Source organism: Pagrus major, chromosome 7 (assembly GCF_040436345.1).
Source record: "Pagrus major chromosome 7, Pma_NU_1.0".
Classification (NCBI taxonomy): Eukaryota; Metazoa; Chordata; class Actinopteri; order Spariformes; family Sparidae; genus Pagrus; species Pagrus major.
In genome coordinates, this window is record NC_133221.1 from 3,168,317 (window position 1) to 3,189,478 (window position 21,162).

Here is a 21,162-nt window from a genome sequence, read left to right on the forward strand (position 1 = left end):
AAAGTCAGAATTCTGAGAAAAAAAGTCAAAATTCTGAGAAAAAGTCAAAATTCTGAGAAAAAAGTCAGAATTCAAAGAAAAGTCAAAATTCAAAGAAAAAGTCAAAATTCTGAGAAAAAAGACAAAATTCAAAAAGTCAAAATTCAAAGAAAAAGTCAAAATTCTGAGAAAAAAGTCAGAATTCGGGGCGGTGTTTAGCTCAGTTGGTTGAGCACCCGCCCCATGTGTTGAGGCTACAGTCCTCACTGCAGGCGGCCCCGGTTCAAATCCCGCATCGAGCGGCCCTATCCTGCGTGTCATTCCCCCCCTCTCTGCCTCCCATTTCCTGTCACTCTCTGTACTGTCCTATCCATTAAAGGCATAAAAGCCCCAAAAAATATACTTTAAAAAAAAAAAGTCAGAATTCAAAGAAAAGTCAAAATTCAAAGAAAAAGTCAAAATTCAAAGAAAAAGTCAAAATTCAAAGAAAAAGTCAGAATTCTGAGAAAAAAGTCAAAATTCAAAGAAAAGTCAAAATTCAAAGAAAAAGTCAAAATTCTGAGAAAAAAGACAAAATTCAAAGAAAAGTCAAAATTCAAAGAAAAAGTCAAAATTCAAAGAAAAAGTCAGAATTCTGAGAAAAAAGACAAAATTCAAAGAAAAAGTCAGAATTCTGAGAAAAAAGACAAAATTCAAAGAAAAGTCAAAATTCAAAGAAAAAGTCAAAATTCAAAGAAAAAGTCAAAATTCAAAGAAAAAGTCAGAATTCTGAGAAAAAGTCAATATTCAAAAAAGTCAGAATTCAAAGAAAAGTCAAAATTCAAAGAAAAAGTCAAAATTCTGAGAAAAAAGTCAGAATTCAAAGAAAAGTCAAAATTCAAAGAAAAAGTCAAAATTCTGAGAAAAAAGACAAAATTCAAAAAGTCAAAATTCAAAGAAAAAGTCAAAATTCTGAGAAAAAAGTCAGAATTCAAAGAAAAGTCAAAATTCTGAGAAAAAAGACAAAATTCTGAGAAAAAAGACAAAATTCAAAGAAAAGTCAAAATTCAAAGAAAAAGTCAAAATTCTGAGAAAAAGTCAGAATTCTGAGAAAAAAGTCAAAATTCTGAGAAAAAAAGTCATAATTCTGAGAAAAAAGACATGAGACAAAATAGAGAAAACAGGCAAAATTTTAAGAAAAAAGTCATTAAATGTATCATACATATCGTAGAGACAGTGAAAGACATGGCAGACTCACAGCTTTGGGCTCAGCGTCGCTGATCTTCAGGGGTTCAATGGAAGGGTCTTTAGGCTCCACTGACTCCAGCTTGTCGCTGAAATCGTAGAAAACCTTCAGTCTGCCCTCAAGCACCGCCAAACACATGAACTGATCCTGGAGGACAGAGACGTGAAGAGAAAACACTTTGAGATTTTTGGGTCAATATAACAATAGTCAAAACCTGACCAATACTGTATATTGAAGCCAGCACTGATAAAATCTAATAATATTTTTGATGAGGATCTCATCTCATGAGAAATTTGTGAAAATAAACGTGTTACTTATTGGCTGATATTTGAAAATAAAGAATGAATGATGCTTGTGTTAATGTGATCCATCAATGAGCCAAGATCAAGTAATTACTTATGAAAAAAATGACTGAATGAATAAAGCATTTACCCCGTTATGCAGCAGGAGCAGGACTCCGTTGTGTGACAGCACTTTGACTTCCTGTTCGAAGCGCTGCATGCGAGTGGATTCACCAGCGAAGGTGATCTCAGCGAAGCCGCTGCCGTCGAAATATGCTCCGTCATTCTCCCAGGCCTGAGTCAGCGCGGGCTTCGGCCTGTTTTTACATTTTATTCCATTATGAAGACAAAATGGAAAATATGAGAGTGAGTTCAGTCAAAAAAGAGAAAAAAAATATTTGATCAATTCAGACAGAGGACAAGAAACTACATGGAGAAAGAAAACACTCTATTTTCCCAACTATGTGTCGAAAAAGAGAAAGAGCCAGTGAATATCTACAAAGATTTCCAAACAAATGACGACTTGACACCGTGTGCACTCACCTGCCACAAGGCTTCTCCACTGTGGTGTTGAGTTTGAAGATATTTTCAAAGTTATACAGACTGAGCACTTCCTCGTTGAGCGTATCCAACTCGATACAGCCCTTAAAGTTAGGCAGAGCGAGCGGCGCAGGCGGCTACAAAACAAAGAGAATAAAGATAAAGAACTTAGGATCAGGACAGTATGTATATTATTTAAATTTGCATTGGAAACACTTCTCAGAGTCTCCTTTTGTTTTGTGTTTTGCTCACTTTCAACTCCGCACCAGCGGATGTGTACTAGATGTGCATGAATACTCCAATTTTTACAAGGTCCCTTTCTCACCATGACTGAGCCCGTCCCCACAACACACAGCCCTCTGTGCACTTACTTTGAAAGTACTCGGGTATCCTCCCACATAGAAGACAGTGTCGTCAGTCAAGAGGTTGAGCAGCCCCATATCTCCTCCAGCCTCCACATCGGCTTTGATGACTGTTTGGCCCCCTTCAGTGGCTTCTGAAACCATGGACATTTGGCCATACTGAAGAGTCCTGCATTCAGACACACGGAAAGGAAGATATTAATACAGAAATTACATTTCATGAAAGTTTTTCCCCCTGGAGAAAAAAATTACCTGCTGAATTTTTTCCCCCTGAAAAAAATTCTGGATTTTTTTTTCATGAAACCCAAGTGGAATATATCTCATGTGTGGAAACCGAGTGAAAATAGTGAATGTAAATTTTTTTTTTTCGGGATAATCTTTTTTCTTTATCCATGTGTGGAAACCTAATTTCCCCTCAGGGATTAATAAAGTTATCTATCTTTCTAAACCAAGTAATGAAAAAATTCAACCAAGTGAAATTTATTATTTTATTTTTTTAAAGTAATTTAAAAATGTTTTCAATAGAAATGTTTTTTTTTCCATGTGTGAAACTGAATGTGGGGCTGGGAATTTTAGGAGGGGAAAAGGAAAACAATTGCTACCCAGTGAATATTTGTGGTGTGCTGGAAATTTTTTTTTTAAAAATAATCTTTTTCTTTTGGGAGAAAGATTCTTTTCCTGAATTTTTTTTCTCATTTCTCCATGAGAAATAACTGGAAACTGAGTGAAATAAAGACATTTTTGTGTGAAACTGAGCGACAAAATCTTTTCAGGAAAAAAAAATCTTTCTCCTGAAAATTTCATGAAAATGTTCTGCTGCAATTTTTAACCACATTTACCAAGGGAATTTTTTTCTTTTCTTTTTTTTCGGGGGAATTTTTTTCCCGTGTGGAAACTGAGTGAAATAAAAAAAATTCCAAGATCAAAAAAAAAAAATTCAGGATAAGAATCTTTCCCCTGAAAATGTCATTAAATTATTTTTTCCCTGAAATTTTTTGGGAACGTTTTTCTGCTGATTGCTTTCAGGATTTCAAGATTTATTTTTTTTCAGTTGTTTATTATGTTTTATATTCCAAATGAAATTTACTGAAAAAAAAAAAAAAATCAAGGAGAAAAACATATAGGTTTATTTTTTCCATGAGAATAATATTTTTCAGGAGAAAAAACTATCCCCTGAAATTTTTCAGGAGGAAAATTTTTCTGCAGAATTTTTTTTCCCCTGAAAAAATTGAATGTTTTTTCTTTATGGAAAATATCATCATGTGTACATATTTATGTATGTATACATATTCTATTGTGTGTGTGGGTGTCTTACCTCTCCAGCACTATGTTGTTGAATTTTCCATTAGACTTGACGTCTTGAGTAAACACCACGTCAGCAGTTTCTCCTCCGACGTTAAAGTACCAGCGCAGCCTCTTCCCCTCCAACGTCATGCCCAGGAACTCCTTACTGGACTACAAATACCAGACAGACAGAAATGAACTACAAACACCCACACTGTATCTCCCCTCAAAAATACTGCACTGCCACAAAAACATCTGATTAAAAAACATTCAACATATAAAGTAAAAACAGCACAAAAAGAGCTCCTCCGTTGCCGTGGTGATGCTTACATCCTTGTTGCCGAGGTAGAAGACAAACTGTTTGTTGTTGTTGTCCTGCCGCCTCTTTCGGGCCGCCTCCGGCAGAGTGATGTAGAACTTGAGCGAGGTGTAGGCAGCCAGGTCGGCCAGGTTGTTAGGAGTACGGACCTGAACGCCCGACTCCCCGTTAAACTTCACGGGAACGCCAACCTGGACGGAGGAGAGAGGAGGAGAAAAGGCACTGAAACATTAGAGGCTGCTAGAAGACAGATGTTATTAATTGTGTGTGTGTGTGTGTGTGTGTGTGTGTGTACCTTGCTGGCGGCGTTGCGCGCCTGCTGTATGAGCTGACGGATGCGGTTGATGTTCTCAGAGATGTTTGGCATCTGTGCGGAGTGATTCTGCAGTTTGTCGAGCTTCTTCATCAGCATAGGAATCGTCTCACCCAGCGAGTGCACTGAAGACAGACAGAGTGACATTAAATGACTCATTAATTTGCATTTTAACGATTTCACTTGATAGTTAATTGTTTTAAATGTTTTTTAAAAAATTGTTAGACAGGACAGAGTGAAGAGTGACAGGAAACAGGAGCCCTTTCACTTCATTAAAATGTATTTATTCCATTTTTATTATTTCATTAAGGATGCAAATAATTGTTTTCATTATTAATAAATCCGCTCATTGTTTTCTTGATTTATTGATGAACTCTGGTCAGAAAATGTGTGCATAATGCTTACTGTCAAAGGCCCCATTCCATTTTATTTTTTGCTTTATTTGACTTTATTAATTACTTTAATACTACATTATTATTTCAACTGTGTAATTTTGCTTTGAAAAGAGCTGTATAATGTTAAAGATAAAGTTTATTATCATTATTATTGTAAGAATTTCCTAGAACCACGATAAAGTCGTCAAATCGCTGGTTTCGTCTGATCGAGTTCTAATATAAATGTGAATTTAGATGTAAACCAGAAAAATAAAACTGAGAAAATCATAAACATATTATTGGCAACGTGGCCGTCGGCATCATACTGTTAATGTGTCTCCTCGTGAAAAAAAGGACCACACAAAGAAATGAAACAAAACCTGTGGAAGGAAATCAGTAAATGGAGTAAGTATGTTTCTTCTTCTTCAGGCTCCTACCAGTCTTGTTGGCCTCCATCAGGGCGTTGTTGATGTCATCGTTGGTGGCGTTGGCGTCTCCGTAGGTCTGCTGCCATTGGTCCAGCTGCTCTTTGATGGGACGCAGGGCATCGTTGACTTGCGTGGCCGTGGTGTTCGCCGCATCTGCCGCACGCTTTGCATCGTTGATCTCCTGACTCACATCTGTTCATCGCAGAGAAAGAAGGACGGAAGAAAAGACGAGATGAATCCACGTCTGATTTCTTCATTACTTCATCGTCACATAACACGTTTTGTCTTAAAGTTTGAGGCTGTGATGTGTGTGTTTGATGTGCGTACTCAGAGTTAAGTTGAGGTTGTTCTGAACCGTCTCAAGGTCCTTCATCACATCGGCCTGTTTAGTTTTAGCCTCATCCAGTCGCGTCTTAGCGTCTTCAAGCTGCGGCTTCAGGTCTGAAAAATAACCAAAAAAAACAACAACATTTCAACTGCAACATCCAAACTGAAGGTTTGAGACTCTACTTTGACCTGATTTCATGAATCACTTAGATAAAGATGGTGTAAAGATGTGTGCTTACCGTTGTTGAGCTCATCATCTAACTTCTCAACTTCGTCCTTCAGCTCCAAACTGTGGTTCTTCAGAGAATCGGCAATCTGACTGAGGTCCTGGTCCTTTATGTTCTGCACACAAACACACAAATAAAGCAAGCTTGACACAAACACATAAACAATTCAAAGCCAGCTGTGTAGGTAGTATTAATTTGTGCACACGTGCCTTCATACAGGTGAAACAATAAATGTGTTTCGGTGTGTGTCCTGTACCTCCAAAGTTTTGTTAGCAGCCTTGTCGGCCATCTTGGCAGCCTCCTCTGCCTCCTTGATGCTGTTGATGATCTTGTTGTAAGCTTGTGTTACGTCCACAAATCCATCCTTCTTGGTTTCTTCAACCAAACTGCAGACAAACGAAGAAAACAATTATTTATTTTCGCCATATCAGAAGAACTCTTCGCAAATCTATTTCATGAGACAGGAGAGGGACAAGTCGATCAAAAGTTGCTGATCAAGTACATTTATTTGCGATTTAACTTGTCATATAGAAGGAATTTCCTTACAGAACATCTTTACTAACTGATGACATGATTTACCTGTTGCGTTTTGTCACCACAGAGCCAAGTAGCTAAAAAGTGCTTTACCTGGACAGGTTCATGGCCAAAGCGTTCAGCAGCTCAGCGTGTCTCTCTGCTTCCTCCACCAGAGGAATTTTGGAGCTGACCCAACCGAAGTCCTGCACTTTCTTTGCCAGCGGTGTCCTGGCGCCGTCCAGCTGGGCCGCCAACCGCTCGTACTCCTGAGCAAGACGTTAAAGCGTTAAACAGAGAGATACAGTACGGCTGCAGCATCTCTACTTTGAGTCCAGATAAGGAACTTTGTTACATGTCATCACCTCAAATCTCTCCCTTCATCTCTTGTCTGTATTAATCAAGGAAAATGCAAAAAAAACCCCACCTTTTACTTATTCAAATAAGACAGGAAAAAGGGTGAACTGCCGTGTGTGCTTGTTCGTTCTCACCTCTTTGGAGTCGTGCAGCATGGTCAGCACGTCGTTGACCTGAGCGACGTCATCTTCAGCCATCTGCAGCTGGTCGTTCACCTCCTTCTGCTTCTTCAGCAGGTCTTCGATCTTCCTCTGTGACAGAGACACAGTCAGTGTGTTTTGATCATCGTCCTCTTACTCCTCTCTTTACCGCTCTTGTTGACCCCCCCTCTCACCTTGTTGTCCTCCAGGGTTTTCTCGTTGACGTTGTTGATCTCCGCGGCTCTGGCGGTGTTGTTCACGGCTTCGTTCAGGGCGTCTCGGAGGTCCATCATCTCAGAGTGGAAGCGGGTCAGATGGTCTCTGATAGTTTTGGCCAAGTCGTTGTTTTCTCCCTGACGACCCGCCAGCTCCTTATTTACACGATCCAACACTGGCAGAGGACACAGAGAGTGTGAGGACGTGATCACATGTTAGTTACAATTTGATTGATGGTGTTTGTCTGAGTGAAACTCACATTTCTCGGCCTCCGTCTTCTCCTTGTTGGCCACTTTCTTCTGTCCCACGCAGCTTCTGTACCTCATCTCCCTCAGCATGGCCTGCACCTCCCTGATCTTCCTCTCCCGCTCATCATCGTCCTGCACTGCATCCGTGTCATTCAGGGAAGATCGGTTCGCCATGAGCATGATATCTGTGGAGAAAGTAAAGCATCACGAAGAACTGATCAATCGCCTGGTTTGTCTTCATCAGCGGAGAAAGAAAAACAGTCCTCATCTTCCTCTGAAATAACAATGTACTTCAAAATGTTAGTAATAAAAGTCACTTTTATATTTTCAAGCTGCTTTACATCATTTTTATGAGACACGTAGAAACAAAACTTACTTTAAAAGTATTTTAAATGTTTATTTTTTATATTGTTTAATATGTTTTTACCTCATAGTTTTACACCAAAATACATGTTTGAGATTTATGGAAAAAGAAGAATCATTCAGGGTGAATGAATAATGAACAGTTTGCATAATAATGTTTGCATGTTTTCTTCTGATGGACTCGTCGTCCTACCGTTTATGTCCATGGTGATGTTGTTGATGAAGGACAGCAGGTCTTCCGCCCTCTGGTGTGTGTTGGCGGTACTGTCCCGCAGGTCACCGACCCGGTCGGTCATCCCCATCGCCTGAAAAACACCAAGACAACCCAACACGCTCACTTCTACATGAAAACAGACCACTTATAATATTTTTTTATTTTGTGGCGTGAAGAAGACGGAAAACTGGAGACTGTTCCTCAATATTTTTTAAGAAGAAATAAACAGTTGTTGCTTTGCACATGAAGGTCACAACTACAGGAGAGGAAGAAAAAAAGGTTTCAGTTTTCTCACTTTCTCTGTTCTGTAATAAGAAAGCGGTGAGTGATGTGGGTAAAAATTAATATCCCAGTAATTATCAAAGCATTTTCTAATCATCACTCTGTCACAATATTTACAGAAAATTTTCCAAAAGGAGACTAAACATGTTTTATTCAATATTATTGCTTTCTGAAATCCTCAAAGAAATCAAATTAAAACTAAGTAAGTATTCAAGTATTTAAGATCCACTTTTTTCAGATTTTTTTTTTTTTTTTACTATAACTATTGTTGTTGCTGTGTTGTTGGTTATATGTGCAAGATTAATACCACACAGCTCTTCTTCTAATTAACAAAAGCAAAAAATAGACATAAATGCATTAAATTCAAAATGTATTCTGAGGTGATTCATTTGAAATGTAGGTCAAATCAAATTACTACGCTAACTCCTTCAATATCTTAAAAAACAAATAACGTGCAAAGGAAATCAATTATATGTATTTTATCCAGATTGCTTCAGACAGTGTGTGAACAGTGTGTGTGTGTGTGTGTGTGTGTGTGTGAACAGTGTGTGTGTGTGTGTGTGTGTGTCGTCAGTGACCTCACCTTGTCCTGCAGTTCACTGATGTCATCGTTGATGTTAATGACCTCAGCGTCCAGCATGTCGGCCCGACTCCGGCTCTCGTCCAACGTGCTGTTGTAGTTGTCTATGGCACGCTGAGAATCATGGGAAAATGAGTTTATTTTCAGAACTTCCTGCAATATCACACCAACAGTACGTGTGTGTGTGTGTGCGTGTGTGCACTCACAGCGATGTCCTCCACAGTCTTGTTGAGGTTGTTCAGCTGAGCCCAGGCCATGGAGCTGGCGTTGAGACTCTTCAGCTGAACGGTGACCGAGCGGAAGTTGTCGTCCATTTTCTCGAGATCCTCCAACAGGACGATGACGCAGCTGTCACACACTGCAAGGACACACACACACACACACACACACACGTACACACCATTTATTTCACATTTTCAGGATTTTGAATTGTTCTGTTCTCGTTGTCTGTCTGAATGTGCGAGCGTGCGTGTTTCACTTACGTTCGCAGTGCATGCCGTGGTGGCCGTCGACGGGTACGTTGTATTTCTGTGAGCAGGTGTCACACTGTTTTCCCGTCATGCCGTCAGGACAGCGACACTCTCCTGTGCGAGGGTCACAGGCACCTCCTCTGCAGTCGCACTCTGAGCAGGTGGGAGAGAGGACGTAAGTTAAAATACGTGATCTTATACTAGTTTGTGCCCTAGTTGGGATAAAATAAAAGTAGCCGCTGCACAGCTGTGATATTCAGTCTTAGCATTCACTCACTACTGCATCCGTTGGGTCCGTAGTTCCAGTGTCCAGGAGCACACTGTCGGCAGCTCGGTCCGTTGACTCCGGGCTGACAGGCGCACTGACCGCTCTGACGGTCGCACGGCTGGACGAGAGCTGCAGAGGCTTCGCAGTCGCACTGACGGCAGCCGCTACACGACTCGAAGCCGAACATGCCGTCCTGAGAAACAACAAAACGGATTCAGGTCGAGGCGGGAGGCGAAAAGAAGGCGGAGGACAGAGGGTGACATTTGGATTAGTTTGTCTGTTTGCTCACAACGAGACACAGCTCGTTATAACGGATTTTAGTGGGTTTTTTAAAATTTTTTATAATAATTTTTAATAAAAAATCAGCATTTTTCTTCAATAGTTTCCAGGTCATGTGACCCAGTGACTGACAATCAATGCTGAAATATCTTGCCACACCTTTTTCTGTGTATTTATTTTAGTAATACATAAAAAAAGCAAAGCAAACAAGAAATTAAAAAAACATATAAAAATGTTGAATTCGGGACAGAAATCCTCTCACCCCACAGTGTTCACAGCGCGGCCCGCTGACTCCTGGTTTACAGCGACACTGTCCAGTGTGAGGGTCACATGACTCGGTGCCACATGGAGAACAGTCGCATTCTGTAATGAAGAGAAAACAATAAACCCTTTTTTAATTTGCAGAAACATCTTTTAACATCATTTTAATCCATCACGCAGCTATCTGTCGCTAACTGAAGCTTCTACTGAACAAATAAACAGCTTCAATAAATCTAATGAAAAAACCCAAAGTTGACCCGAGGTCGAAGCTGAACTCACTGGTGCAGTTCTTGGCGGTGATGGCGTCGCCGTAGTAACCAGGTGCGCAGGTGTCGCAGTGAGGCCCGGCCGTGTTGTGCATGCAGCTCAGGCACTCTCCGGTCAGCGGGTGACAGTCGGTGAACAGCATGTTGGGGTCGGTGTTGCCGTTGCAGTGGCAAAGCTGGCACGTGCTGCCGAGCACCATGGGGTTGCCGTAGTGACCAGGGGCGCACCTGTGTTCGAGACAGAGCAGGAAATGGTTTTTAAATTAGGTTTCCTGACGTGATCTTTACTCATACATGTTCAGGAGAGACAACTAGCTAGTTTAAATCTCTAAACTATGTCACGTAAGTCCGTCCCTCAGTCAAAAATGCGGTTGCTTACCTTTCACAGTGCGGTCCAGCGTAACCCGGCATGCACAGACACTGCATCCTGTCGCCTTTCTTCTCACAACCTTCTGCAAAACTACACACAGAGAAACAAAACAAGATGTTATTAATATAATAAATGTTTCGTGGGGGAATCAGGGGACCGGACAGACAAAAAGACTGTAAAATGTACTGACTTGTTGGACGGGACCCTCAGAGGGCAGGGACAACTGGAGCACAACACCGCCTGTCCGTCGAGAGTGTTGTTGCCGAGGAAACCGCCCTGGCACCGCTCACAGTGGTCGCCGTCTGTGTTGTGCCGGCAGCCCTGATGGTCCGAGAGGGAAACAATGATATGACACCGAGCTTAAAAGAAAACAATGTGAGAGGAGGAACGATATCTAGAGGGAAGAAAAGTTTCTCACCACGCAGATTCCAGACCCGTCCAGGCACTGGTCCGAGTGTCCGTTACAGTTACACGGGACACATTTCCCCAGAAACAGGCCGATGGTGTCTCTGTAGTAACCTGGAGCACATTTCTACAGAGACACAGGAAACATCAGAGCATGTAAGAGAAGACTGTTGGCATTATTGACTGATGATTAATCTGTTGATTACTTTCTGGATTTATAACATTTTATCTAGTTTTTAACATGTTATTTTACTTTTTTTTTTATTGTTTATTGTTTTTAAATGTATGTTTTTGTCCATGTGAAGCACTTTGAATTGTAAATTGTGTTTTTAATGTGCTACACAAATACAGCTGCCTTGTGTTGCCCTAATGGTTTGGTCTTTTCGTCAATAAAATGCCAGAAAATAATTGAAAAAAGGTCCACCATAGTTTTCCAGGCTGCAAGCCTGTCGTCAAATTACTTATAATATCTAATAATAATCATCTGGTGGTTCCCTCACCTGACACGAGTCGCCCAGGTAGTTGGCGGGACACATGCAGATCTCCACGTTGTTGGCATGGCGACCGGCGGGCAGGCTCTCGGCGCCCTCCAGCACGGCGCCGCGGAGCGACACGGAGTGAGCCGACTGGGAGTGAAGGGCTCGGATCTGCAGAGACTCCAGACCGACCAGAACCATCATCAGCTCCTCGCGAGACACCGAGTTACCGGTCTGAGCGTGACGGAAGCTTCCCTGAGAGGAAGGAGGAGGAAGAGTTTGTGAAACGTCAAAGTACGTTCCCGAAAAAGGATCCTTACAGAGACAGATCTTTTTCTTACAGTAAAATCCCTTTTGTTCAACCAGAAAACGCTGCTACGTCGCTCAAATCCACCAGACTCCATTTACAGAAACAGTCATTTTAACATCTTAACGCATACTTCATGGTTCATCATTCCAGTTCAACTCTTTTCTGATGTCCGCCCTCCCTCTCGCTCCTCTCCTGATATTTTCACATCTAACTCGGTGAATTAAGGTTTTTATTTCCACCGCACCAGAGTTGGTGATTGTTGGAACAGGATTTCTGAGTGGTATTTTGTTTCTGTCGAGTTTAAATGAAGCGTCTGGTTCATGCTGATATAATTACTGTTTCTTTAAAGGGAGTTTGGTGGATTTGGCGAGAGCGACATAGTGGCTGTTTCTGGTTAAACGGATATGAGCAGCTCTAGATAGCGGGGAGGATTTATTTAACCCTGAGGTCAGAAAACTGCAAAATCTTTCCTGTCTCCTGTTTCCACCTCACATTTTGAACCGCGTTCCCCTCGGGTGATCAATACAGAAAAATCAAGACAACAATATCCTGGAAAAAATCTGACATGTTGCTGCCGGTCTGCGTGGGCTGTGCTGCAGCTTAAACAACTTGTGATGGTGTGTGGAGAAGAATTTACCTCCACCATGTGAACTATTCCCAGGTGAGGCTCCTCAGGTGAGGAGTACTCTCTCTCTATGAACACCAGGGTCATCTGGTTACCCTGCAGGACGACCAAAACAGTAGGTGAGAGAGGATTTTTGCAGGCAAAGGATTCATTTTTAATCTTTGTGTCTGAATGCATGTTTGCATGTCTGTATATGTATGTATCGGGATATTTGTGCGTGTTTTGCACCTTGAGAATGATGTCAGGCCTGGAGGCTTCTGCAGGCAGAGACAACGCGTCGCCTCTCATGGTCTGAGTGTGGAGACGATACCTCAGTAAACCTCCGTAGGATGATACCTGGGGGGGAAACGGGGATGGGTGGTGGTTTTAGGAGATTTTAAGATGGAAAAACAAACAGTAAAACTACAAAAAGGATTAAAAAAAGCAATGAGGCAGAAAGTACAGACTGAAATAAAGCGTATAACGAGGACGGAGACACAGACGCAGAGGCTTAATCTCATGCTTAATCCAGACAACAATGGATTACATTCAGACTGTACGGAAACACGATCTGAGGCCTGTGTGCTTTCATTTCTATGGTAACCATGCAGGTTTTGGCACAGCTGACGTTTGAAGCCACTTCATGAAGCGTAACAGGACTCGAAGACGAAACACTGATCTATATCCAAACACCTCGTCTGAGCCTCCGGATCAGGACGAGGGATACGACCGTCTGTGTGTCCGTCTGAGTAATTTAGGAGTGTTTGTGTTGTGCAATGTGTTCGTATCGTCTTTAACGGTGAGTCACGGAGCGAAGGCAAGTTTAAAGCATCTTTCAAGAACAACTTTGTTTAATGTGTGAGATTATGGTTTTAAAGGGAGTTACGTGCTGAACCAGGCTTGCTGATTCACCCTGCTGTCAGTCTTAATGCTAAGCTAACCCTCACCTGATTATAGCTTAACAAGAAAGCAAATAATTCTATTTCCCTAAACTATTCCTTGAAACAAAACAGAAATAAATCATATTTCTAAAAGCAAGGAATGAAAAATGTATTGTTTAGATATCAGAACTGAAACTTTATCCACAGTTTGGGCTGAATGGCTGTGATGAGGTTCATCTGGCTTTTTGTTTGTGACCTTTCGCCCCTCTAGAAGTTCTTGTTTTTGGAAAAGTCCAACCCTCAGCAGGAAAACAGCAAATCCAAACTCTGAACTGAATGAGTTCACTGTCTCTGACATCAGCTTTGACACAAACAAACCCTGACTCGTGACCTCTCTGTGCGTGTACTGTATTTATCTTGACTATCTATCTTTAAATCTTGACACCTGTAAGAATCATCTTCAGTCAACCTTCAATGAATAAATACAGACAATCGGTTCTGTTTGCCTCGTCATGTCTGAGTTGTTATAACTATCGCTGAAGCTGTTGATATTCAGTGGAAATATCTCGCCTGGTAACTGTAGCTGGAGCGCGACGGTTATTTAAAAACTGCCAATCAGTTTTATCTGAAGCACAAAAAAATCCTTCAATGATGCACGAAAAAACTCAAATGCAAGACAGAGGAGAAGTTTTACTTCTCAGGTTCAGGTTGCACAGACAAAACGCAGCGTAAAGTGAGAAACCTTTGTCACAAAAGCTTAATTTAGGCAAATAAGAGTGAATATTTTGTTACATCTGAAAAGCTGAGATATATTTTCATTCATCTTTTTCCTACTTGTGTCTCGCTGTTCTGTTCATGTGCAACAAAAATGCTATTTTCATATTTTTACTGGTGTTTCCACTGAGCTGCTCCACAAAACTAAACTTGTTTCAAGAACTTATGTTTTCATGAATCCACCAATATTCCTTCTGTTTTGTGTTTAACATCCCGATAAAATATATTCATTATGTCTGTCAGCTGCATCGTAGTAAAGCCGTCTTCCTAACGTCGTCAATGTTTTCCCCTCGACTGATGAGTAAAGTATTTTCAGTTGAAGCCCAGAATCTCTTCACAGGCCGTCCTTCCTCTCTCACCTTGTCTCCCAGGTAAGTCTTCGGAGCGTGCCAGTGGAGGTCCTGGTAGACGTCGGGCACGTCGCTGAGATCGGCTTCTACGAGATCCTGACCGGGATACACGACGACCGGTACCTCCTGTCTGTCTGCTCCGAGCAACACCCAGCCCTCCATGTTCATGATCTACAGGAGAGGAGTTCGATGCTTTTATAGACAAAATAATCTGCACAGTAACAAGAGTCTCAGTGGATCTTTGTGGTTGATGTACGAGGCTGAAACAGACTTTAAAGTCGCTATAGGACATAATTCATCTCTGAGTGGAGCCTCGTTCTCTGTTGGCTGCGACGTAATGGCTGAAAAAATGTTGACGTACCTCAGTGCGTCTTTTGTCGGAGCTGCGACATCGGTCCGTGGCTCCGAAGCAGAAGCAGCTGGTGCAGCCCTTCGGGTTGGTCGGGTCCAAGTGGAACGTACCAACTCTGCACTGATCGCATCGAGAACCCTGGACGTTCTCCTGCAGGGTGGAGGGACACACAGCGGGTCAGAACACACTGTGAGTGCAGCAGGTGTGTGTGTGTGTGTGTGTGTGTGTGTGTGTGTGTTGCCTCACCTTGCAGAGACACTGTCCTGTGAAGGAGTCACACACTTCCTCCTCGGTTCCGGCCTCGTTGCAGTCGCATGGCCTGCAGTTGGGGAAACCGTAGAAACCAGGAGCGCAGCGGTCGCACTGACGGCCGACGACGTTGTTCTTACATCTGGAAAAAAATAACAAGACGTTAACGTTTGAGAATCAAACTGTCAAAATAAAGCAGGAAACTTTTGACCTTTGACCTCTGAGCGCTAAATCGTATTTCAATCTCACAGCAGATGAAATGTTTATTGCTCTAAATCATCCATCACTGATGACTGATTAATGATTCATATTGTTAAGTTGACGCAAAGGCAGCTGACTGCAGGGTATATGCAAATGTGTGTGTGTGTGTGTGTGTGTGTGTGTGTGTGTGTGCCAGGTGCTGTGATCTTCAGCGCCTGTAGGCAGAGAAAAACTTGTTTTACATCCTCGTCGTGTCCCGACAAAGCTGACACATTCCTCAATGTATGTGTGTGTGTGTATGTGTGAGTCATCGTAAAATGATTTAAGATTATTATCTAAATGCCTTGATGTTTGCAGCGAGGCAAAAAAAAAAATCGATGACAGACTTAAGAGAAGAAAGAGGGAAGATGTGAAGATGGATGGATGGAAAAGTGCAGATATGTTGGCGGAGGGTTCAGACGACGTTTACAGAGAGAAAGAGACAAATAAAAAGAAAAGAGAGCAACGGGCAAATAATCAGAATCGGGGAGATCAAGGTCAGGAAGTCACTTATTCACAAGTTGTATCTCATTTTTTAAAATCTGTACAAAAACTGAAATGTAAAGATGCATATTTTGGTTCATAAGGTGACATGCTGGAACTATTTCCAACCAGGAAAAGTGACTTTCTTGCAAGGAATCAGGAGACCGTGGTGGCAGCTGTGTTGAAGTCTATGGGAGATGCATAGACAAACACGTCGTATCACTTCTGATGAGGAAATGCCTCCAGAAAACATCAGAGGAGGTTAACAAATGATTTCTTTTAATCGCTAGTTGTTCGTCCCTCGAATCCATTTGGGAAAAGCTCCCTCAGGCTCATCAGTGATATTGTGTCGGACCTGCCACGATTGATCATTATCAGCCCTGTCAATTATCTGGGGAAGAAAAAAGAAACACCAGTGATTAGCCTCCTCTCTGATGTGTGTTCTTTCATTTTCTGGAGGCATACGACGTAGATATGTTGGGTTTTTTGGGCATCTTCCATTGACTGTTTATAGCTAAAAGTTACTTCTTTGCCCTGTCAATCATTGTAACAATCTACAAATTAAAAGAAGAGAGACAGAATGAAGATTAAAGATTTTGCAGCATTTAGTCATCCACCAAAAATGCTGGAATAATGACATCATGTCTCGTCCTTGCTGGCTCTCTTTGCAAAGTTTCCAGGATATGTTTTTTCCCAGTTTGATTATTGAAGGCACGACCAGTAACGTCCCTGTCGGTGGAGCGTCTGTGAGTTCAGGCTGAAGTCTGAATAAAGAAGAGACCTGCAACAGTTATTGATCCTTTTCTGAACCGGAGGGATCATGTGAACATAAATGAGGCCGACTGGCAGCTCCCAGAAGAGGTTTAGTGGAAAAAACTACGTCAAACGAGTCCAATTATCACGATTTGAATACTGAAGGTGGAATAACAGATGAGGACAGACTGCTGCTGTGTTGCTGGCAGTCTTCAGAAGAACCACGTTCACAAACCTGCAGCTTCCACACAACGCAGACAAGAGTTGGCAAGTACAGCCGGGTAAACACAATCAACCCAGTGAGCGAGGCAGCCAAGATTGTGTCAGGAGACAAAACAGGCGAGAAATAACTGCCTTTTTAGGTATTTCCAAAACGGGGGCCTGACATCTGAGAGGTGAACTTGCTGAAACAGAAATCTTGTTTTCCATCACAGTGTGGTAGCAGTGTGGTGCGGCACGGGTGATTTATGGCTTCTGAAGAAAACAAGTAACTACCAGTAAACAAGTAGTAAACTGAAGGTAAATGAGAAGACTGAAGTGTTTGTTTGGGGGGTGGTGGGTCTCCTTCTGAACCAGAATCCACGTTACTGAGGCGAACAATCACTCATCATCTCATCTGTCTCGTCTTGTCGTACCTGCACTGTCCGCTGAGCGTATCGCAGCTCACGTCGGGGGTCACGATGCCCGGACGAGAGCAGTTGCAGACCTCACAGCCGACCACCGGGTGGCATCCGAACGTCTGGGGCTCACACTGGGTGCACTCGGGTCGCAGAGTCCTCGGAGGGCAGATACAGTCACCGGTCACCGGCTCACATAACCTCGTACCACAGTTACAGGCTGGAGGGAAGAGGCGAGGGGATACGATGAGTTACAGAAGGACAAAACCCATCGAAAGAGAAGTGTAGTTCAAAAATAAATCCACAATGATGTTCTTACTCCTGGAAATGTAGGTAAAATTATCCTAAAGCGCCGATCACAGTATAGCCCAAAGCGCAAAGTTTTTTTTTACCAAGCTGTCAATCTATAGGAGTAGGAAAACCCCCAATTATTTATACATTTTTCTCACCTACATTTTTAAATGCAAAAATAACACTTAATACGTGTTTTTCTGAGGAATTTTCCCATTTTGTGACCTCAAAATACCCCTGCTTCACACAGGGGCAAAGACTCCTTATACTGCTTTAATTTCTTATTTACACAAACTTCTTGCATATAAAATAGTAAAAAAAAAGTGCTCAGGTGGAAAAACAGCAAGTTTAGGGCTTTAAAAACAGATATAAACTATATATTACTGGATTTGAAATGTCATTGGCTACATGATGCATCAATCATCCAGAAGTGGGCGTGTAAGGGGCTCAAGAAGGAGGAGAAAGAAGAGAGAGTTGGTCACTCATCTACGTGATCACTCATTGGCTGTTGTAGGCTCTAGGACGGGCGTACATTTCTTTTGTATTGAGTTACTGCACTCACAACACATGAGAGGAGGACTACATCAAAAAATAGCTCATCATCAGGCGGCCATATTAATAAATCACATTCTCACTCACGTCTGCAGTTGGGGAATCCCCAGTAGCCCGTGGCGCACATGGAGCAGTCCCGGCCAATCACGTTCGGCCTACAGCTGCACTGACCGCCGAACTGCTCGCAGGTGTCGCTCTCGGCTCCGACCTCGTGGCAGGCGCACGGCAACGCCCCGTTGTTGAAGAAGGCGGACAGAGACACCGCCGAGCCGAGGCAGAAGGGAGAGGCGGTGGTGGGACTGGAGAGAGGAAGAGGAGGAGAGGAAGAGTAAATGAAAACAGTCTTTAAGAAAATAAAAGTGGCAACAACAGCAAGACAAAACATTCTTGCACATTCAGCTCTACAGTGAACTGTTGAACTCCTGTTGAGACACTGACTTGATGTAGAAGCTGTTTTGGCCACAGTTGCTGATGAAGTCGTATGATTTATCCAGAGGTTCCTCGTTCAGGTAGCTGGAGCTGTAGCTCGCCTCGGGCACGACCAGAACGTAATCCTGTAGAGACACGACAGAGCCGAGGAGGATGACACAAGAGGTGGTGCTTTTATTGTGAAAATAATGAGAAGAGACTCCAAAGACAAAGAGCAAATATCAGTAGAAGATAGAGGAGCATGATTTTGGAAAACAAAAAGTAGACAAATAGAAGCAGCGCAGTAAAAACTAACCAGCCACAGCGTTTTGCCCGCAGGAATCTGAACTGTGAGGAAGAGCTCGTGGTCGGTCACATCCAGAATGATCTGATTCTCCGAGACCAGGACGTTGCGGCAGCCGTAAGCGTGGGGACAGAAGGAGGCGTTGGCGTGACCTGAAGCACACAAACACAAATGAAAACTGGGTTATATATCGACGTTTATTCAGTGTGACATGTTTTACTTTGTGAAGTTCGTTCGGCTCTTACCCTGCCAGATTCGTCCACCGCTGATGTAAACCTGCAGTGGGTAGGTGGGGTGGTGAGGCTGGTGGTAGTGGAGGATGAAGACGTAACGGCCGAGGGCGTGGACACGGGTCGAGTACACCGCTGCGTTCTGGGTAAGCAAACAAACACAGTTAGTTAAATCACAACTCTCAGTCCAACATTATGACTGCAGCCCCGTTTCATCCTCCATCAGCGTCCGTACCTGCAGTGAATCCAGCCGGACGTGGTCGCTGTTATCGGCTCCATGAGGAGGTCTGTCTCCTCCGGTCCAGGCCGGAGCGTCACTCTGGTGGGAGGGCAGAGGAGGAGCTGCTGCTGGGGAGGCCAGGATGGGCTCCTGCATGGAGGAGCTCTGACCCTCCTTCAGCACCAGCGAGTCTGACGGGGTCTGGAAGCGTGAGGGGACGCAGGAGGAGCTGCAGAGACAAGATCGTTTGGGAAAAATGTGAATATTTCATGAGGGAGTTTTGAAGATACGTTCGTTTGTTTTAAGTTGCTTTTACCTGTCAGGTGAGAACTGTCCGTGAGTGCTGATGCAGTGGACTTTAGGCTCGACATGCTCCATGGTGAACTGGTCTTTAGGCACCAGGTACACTTTGTGCTGAAGACGATGAAGAAACACAGAAGAGAGAATCATGTTTAGTCATTTCCTTCATCTTCATCTTTATGTTTTTATGCTCGAAACTGATCGAAAAACTGCTCTCACCAGGAAGAAGCTGGCTTGTTCGGAGATGAGCTGGATCTCTGCCTCGGCGGGCAGAGAGAGGACGGCCACTCTGTTCTGTTCATCGACGGCAACGACTCGACACAGGAAGCTACGCGAACACACACACACACACACACACAGACACACACAGTGATTAAGAGCTGTTGACGGACTCAATAAAGTAGAGACAGTGACGGTGAGCTGTGAACCAGCTGAGTCCACACACTGCAGGAAAAACACACTGCAGCCAGATTAAACACAGCATCCGGCAGGTTTCATCCTCCTGTCACCTGTTCATCATCTGTATGATCTCAAACTAAGTTAAAAGCCTCTCAGGACGGCTCTTCTTCGTACCTGTATTTGCAGTGCAGCAGGGTGACGCGGTGCTGGTGTGTCCTCGCTCCCGGCATGTTCACGGCGACGGACAGAGTTTGGGGTAATTCATCCTCGCTGGAATATTCTACGACCAGAACGTAATCACCCGCAGACGGCAGACGCCCTCGCAGCTCGACGCTGATCTGCAGCAGGAAAAAATAAAGGGAGAAACGGTTATCGATTTCTGTTTCTACCTCTTAAACATAAAAAGAAACACCCTGCACCAACATTTCCCCTCTCTTACATCGTAGCCACTGCAGACGGCCATGTCGGGGTGACGTGGGGTGACCCTCTCGGTCGGGCAGGGGTGAGGCAGGTGGTTGTCGTTCACGCAACGGGCATCGTTGCCGGAGATGGAGGGGAAAGAGTCCAGAGACAGATACCTGTACTGCAGACAGCTGCAGACACAGAGGGAAACTTTAAACAGGGCTGGTTTTGAATAAACAAGAATGTGAATAAACATATTTCCTAAAACTTTTGCTTTAATGATGAAGTTTAAAACCTGTTTTTTTTTTTTACGAGCGAGAAGAACTACCACGTTCAGCTAAAAGTAAAGACTTCCAAGCTATTAATCAATGATTTTTCTCCCTCCAGTAATTGATTACTTGATGTAAGTAAATGATATCTGTGCATATGTACTTCTGGCTGGCGTCAGGTGCAGCGCTGTAGGTGCAGGGCTCAGTCACTTTGATCTGCAGGATGGGAGCTTCGTAGTAGGCGCTGGGCAGCAGGACGAGGTAATCCTGAAGGCAAAACAGAGCAGGAACACAGTGTCGTTGGGTTTATGACCAATAAATACAAGCTGTGAAAACCTGAACTCATTTTGTCATCTTGTGCTGACGTGTTTATGGGAGATTCAGTGGCTAAAATGCGACTAATCCGGTCAAAATCTCTGCAAAACACGACAATTAATTTCTCCCTCGGCTCTCAGTGCTAATGCTGGCTTTACTGTGCGTGTGTGTCTCACCAGCAGGATCCCCTCAGCCTCGATCACCACAGTCCAGGTTCCTGGGTTCAGGACGAACGGCTCCACAAAGTTGTTCTGGGGAACGTTGACAAAAGTCGGCTCCACGCTGGGAGCAAAGACGATCTGTTTGGACTGTTCTGAACCTAGAAAACACGCACACACCAGAAATATACGGTGTTAACTTAACAACAACAACAATGACACAATTACAAATCAAATAAAAATACAAACATGCGGTTGTAGTGTTAACAAAAAAACTATAACAAACACTCAAACACTCACGCAAACACCACTTCTACTGCTGTTTTTGTTCCAA

The 21,162-nt window shown here is 43.1% G+C and overlaps 1 protein-coding gene across 1 annotated transcript in view; it reads right to left on the minus strand.

Moving 5' to 3' along the window:
• The window catches only part of lama5 (laminin, alpha 5), a 90,099-nt gene that overhangs the window by 11,741 nt on the left and 57,196 nt on the right, over positions 1 to 21,162 (minus strand). The window contains exons 24-66 of the mRNA XM_073469638.1: positions 20,847 to 20,989; positions 20,519 to 20,622; positions 20,124 to 20,277; positions 19,859 to 20,022; positions 19,505 to 19,613; positions 19,302 to 19,399; positions 19,001 to 19,214; positions 18,781 to 18,907; positions 18,548 to 18,687; positions 18,262 to 18,377; positions 17,911 to 18,122; positions 16,999 to 17,200; positions 14,885 to 15,029; positions 14,648 to 14,788; positions 14,296 to 14,457; positions 12,531 to 12,638; positions 12,315 to 12,398; positions 11,392 to 11,622; positions 10,905 to 11,018; positions 10,677 to 10,807; positions 10,496 to 10,576; positions 10,130 to 10,344; positions 9,852 to 9,952; positions 9,320 to 9,503; positions 9,055 to 9,195; positions 8,779 to 8,930; positions 8,576 to 8,686; positions 7,690 to 7,801; positions 7,145 to 7,318; positions 6,864 to 7,060; positions 6,664 to 6,780; positions 6,287 to 6,441; positions 5,916 to 6,045; positions 5,672 to 5,774; positions 5,433 to 5,546; positions 5,115 to 5,297; positions 4,286 to 4,428; positions 4,002 to 4,181; positions 3,703 to 3,842; positions 2,397 to 2,556; positions 2,029 to 2,162; positions 1,637 to 1,802; positions 1,217 to 1,351 (exon numbers count right to left, since the gene is read on the minus strand). Coding sequence (XP_073325739.1) covers positions 1,217 to 1,351; positions 1,637 to 1,802; positions 2,029 to 2,162; positions 2,397 to 2,556; positions 3,703 to 3,842; positions 4,002 to 4,181; positions 4,286 to 4,428; positions 5,115 to 5,297; positions 5,433 to 5,546; positions 5,672 to 5,774; positions 5,916 to 6,045; positions 6,287 to 6,441; positions 6,664 to 6,780; positions 6,864 to 7,060; positions 7,145 to 7,318; positions 7,690 to 7,801; positions 8,576 to 8,686; positions 8,779 to 8,930; positions 9,055 to 9,195; positions 9,320 to 9,503; positions 9,852 to 9,952; positions 10,130 to 10,344; positions 10,496 to 10,576; positions 10,677 to 10,807; positions 10,905 to 11,018; positions 11,392 to 11,622; positions 12,315 to 12,398; positions 12,531 to 12,638; positions 14,296 to 14,457; positions 14,648 to 14,788; positions 14,885 to 15,029; positions 16,999 to 17,200; positions 17,911 to 18,122; positions 18,262 to 18,377; positions 18,548 to 18,687; positions 18,781 to 18,907; positions 19,001 to 19,214; positions 19,302 to 19,399; positions 19,505 to 19,613; positions 19,859 to 20,022; positions 20,124 to 20,277; positions 20,519 to 20,622; positions 20,847 to 20,989 — 6,227 coding nt within the window. The remainder of the gene's footprint in view (positions 1 to 1,216; positions 1,352 to 1,636; positions 1,803 to 2,028; positions 2,163 to 2,396; positions 2,557 to 3,702; positions 3,843 to 4,001; positions 4,182 to 4,285; positions 4,429 to 5,114; positions 5,298 to 5,432; positions 5,547 to 5,671; positions 5,775 to 5,915; positions 6,046 to 6,286; positions 6,442 to 6,663; positions 6,781 to 6,863; positions 7,061 to 7,144; positions 7,319 to 7,689; positions 7,802 to 8,575; positions 8,687 to 8,778; positions 8,931 to 9,054; positions 9,196 to 9,319; positions 9,504 to 9,851; positions 9,953 to 10,129; positions 10,345 to 10,495; positions 10,577 to 10,676; positions 10,808 to 10,904; positions 11,019 to 11,391; positions 11,623 to 12,314; positions 12,399 to 12,530; positions 12,639 to 14,295; positions 14,458 to 14,647; positions 14,789 to 14,884; positions 15,030 to 16,998; positions 17,201 to 17,910; positions 18,123 to 18,261; positions 18,378 to 18,547; positions 18,688 to 18,780; positions 18,908 to 19,000; positions 19,215 to 19,301; positions 19,400 to 19,504; positions 19,614 to 19,858; positions 20,023 to 20,123; positions 20,278 to 20,518; positions 20,623 to 20,846; positions 20,990 to 21,162) is intronic.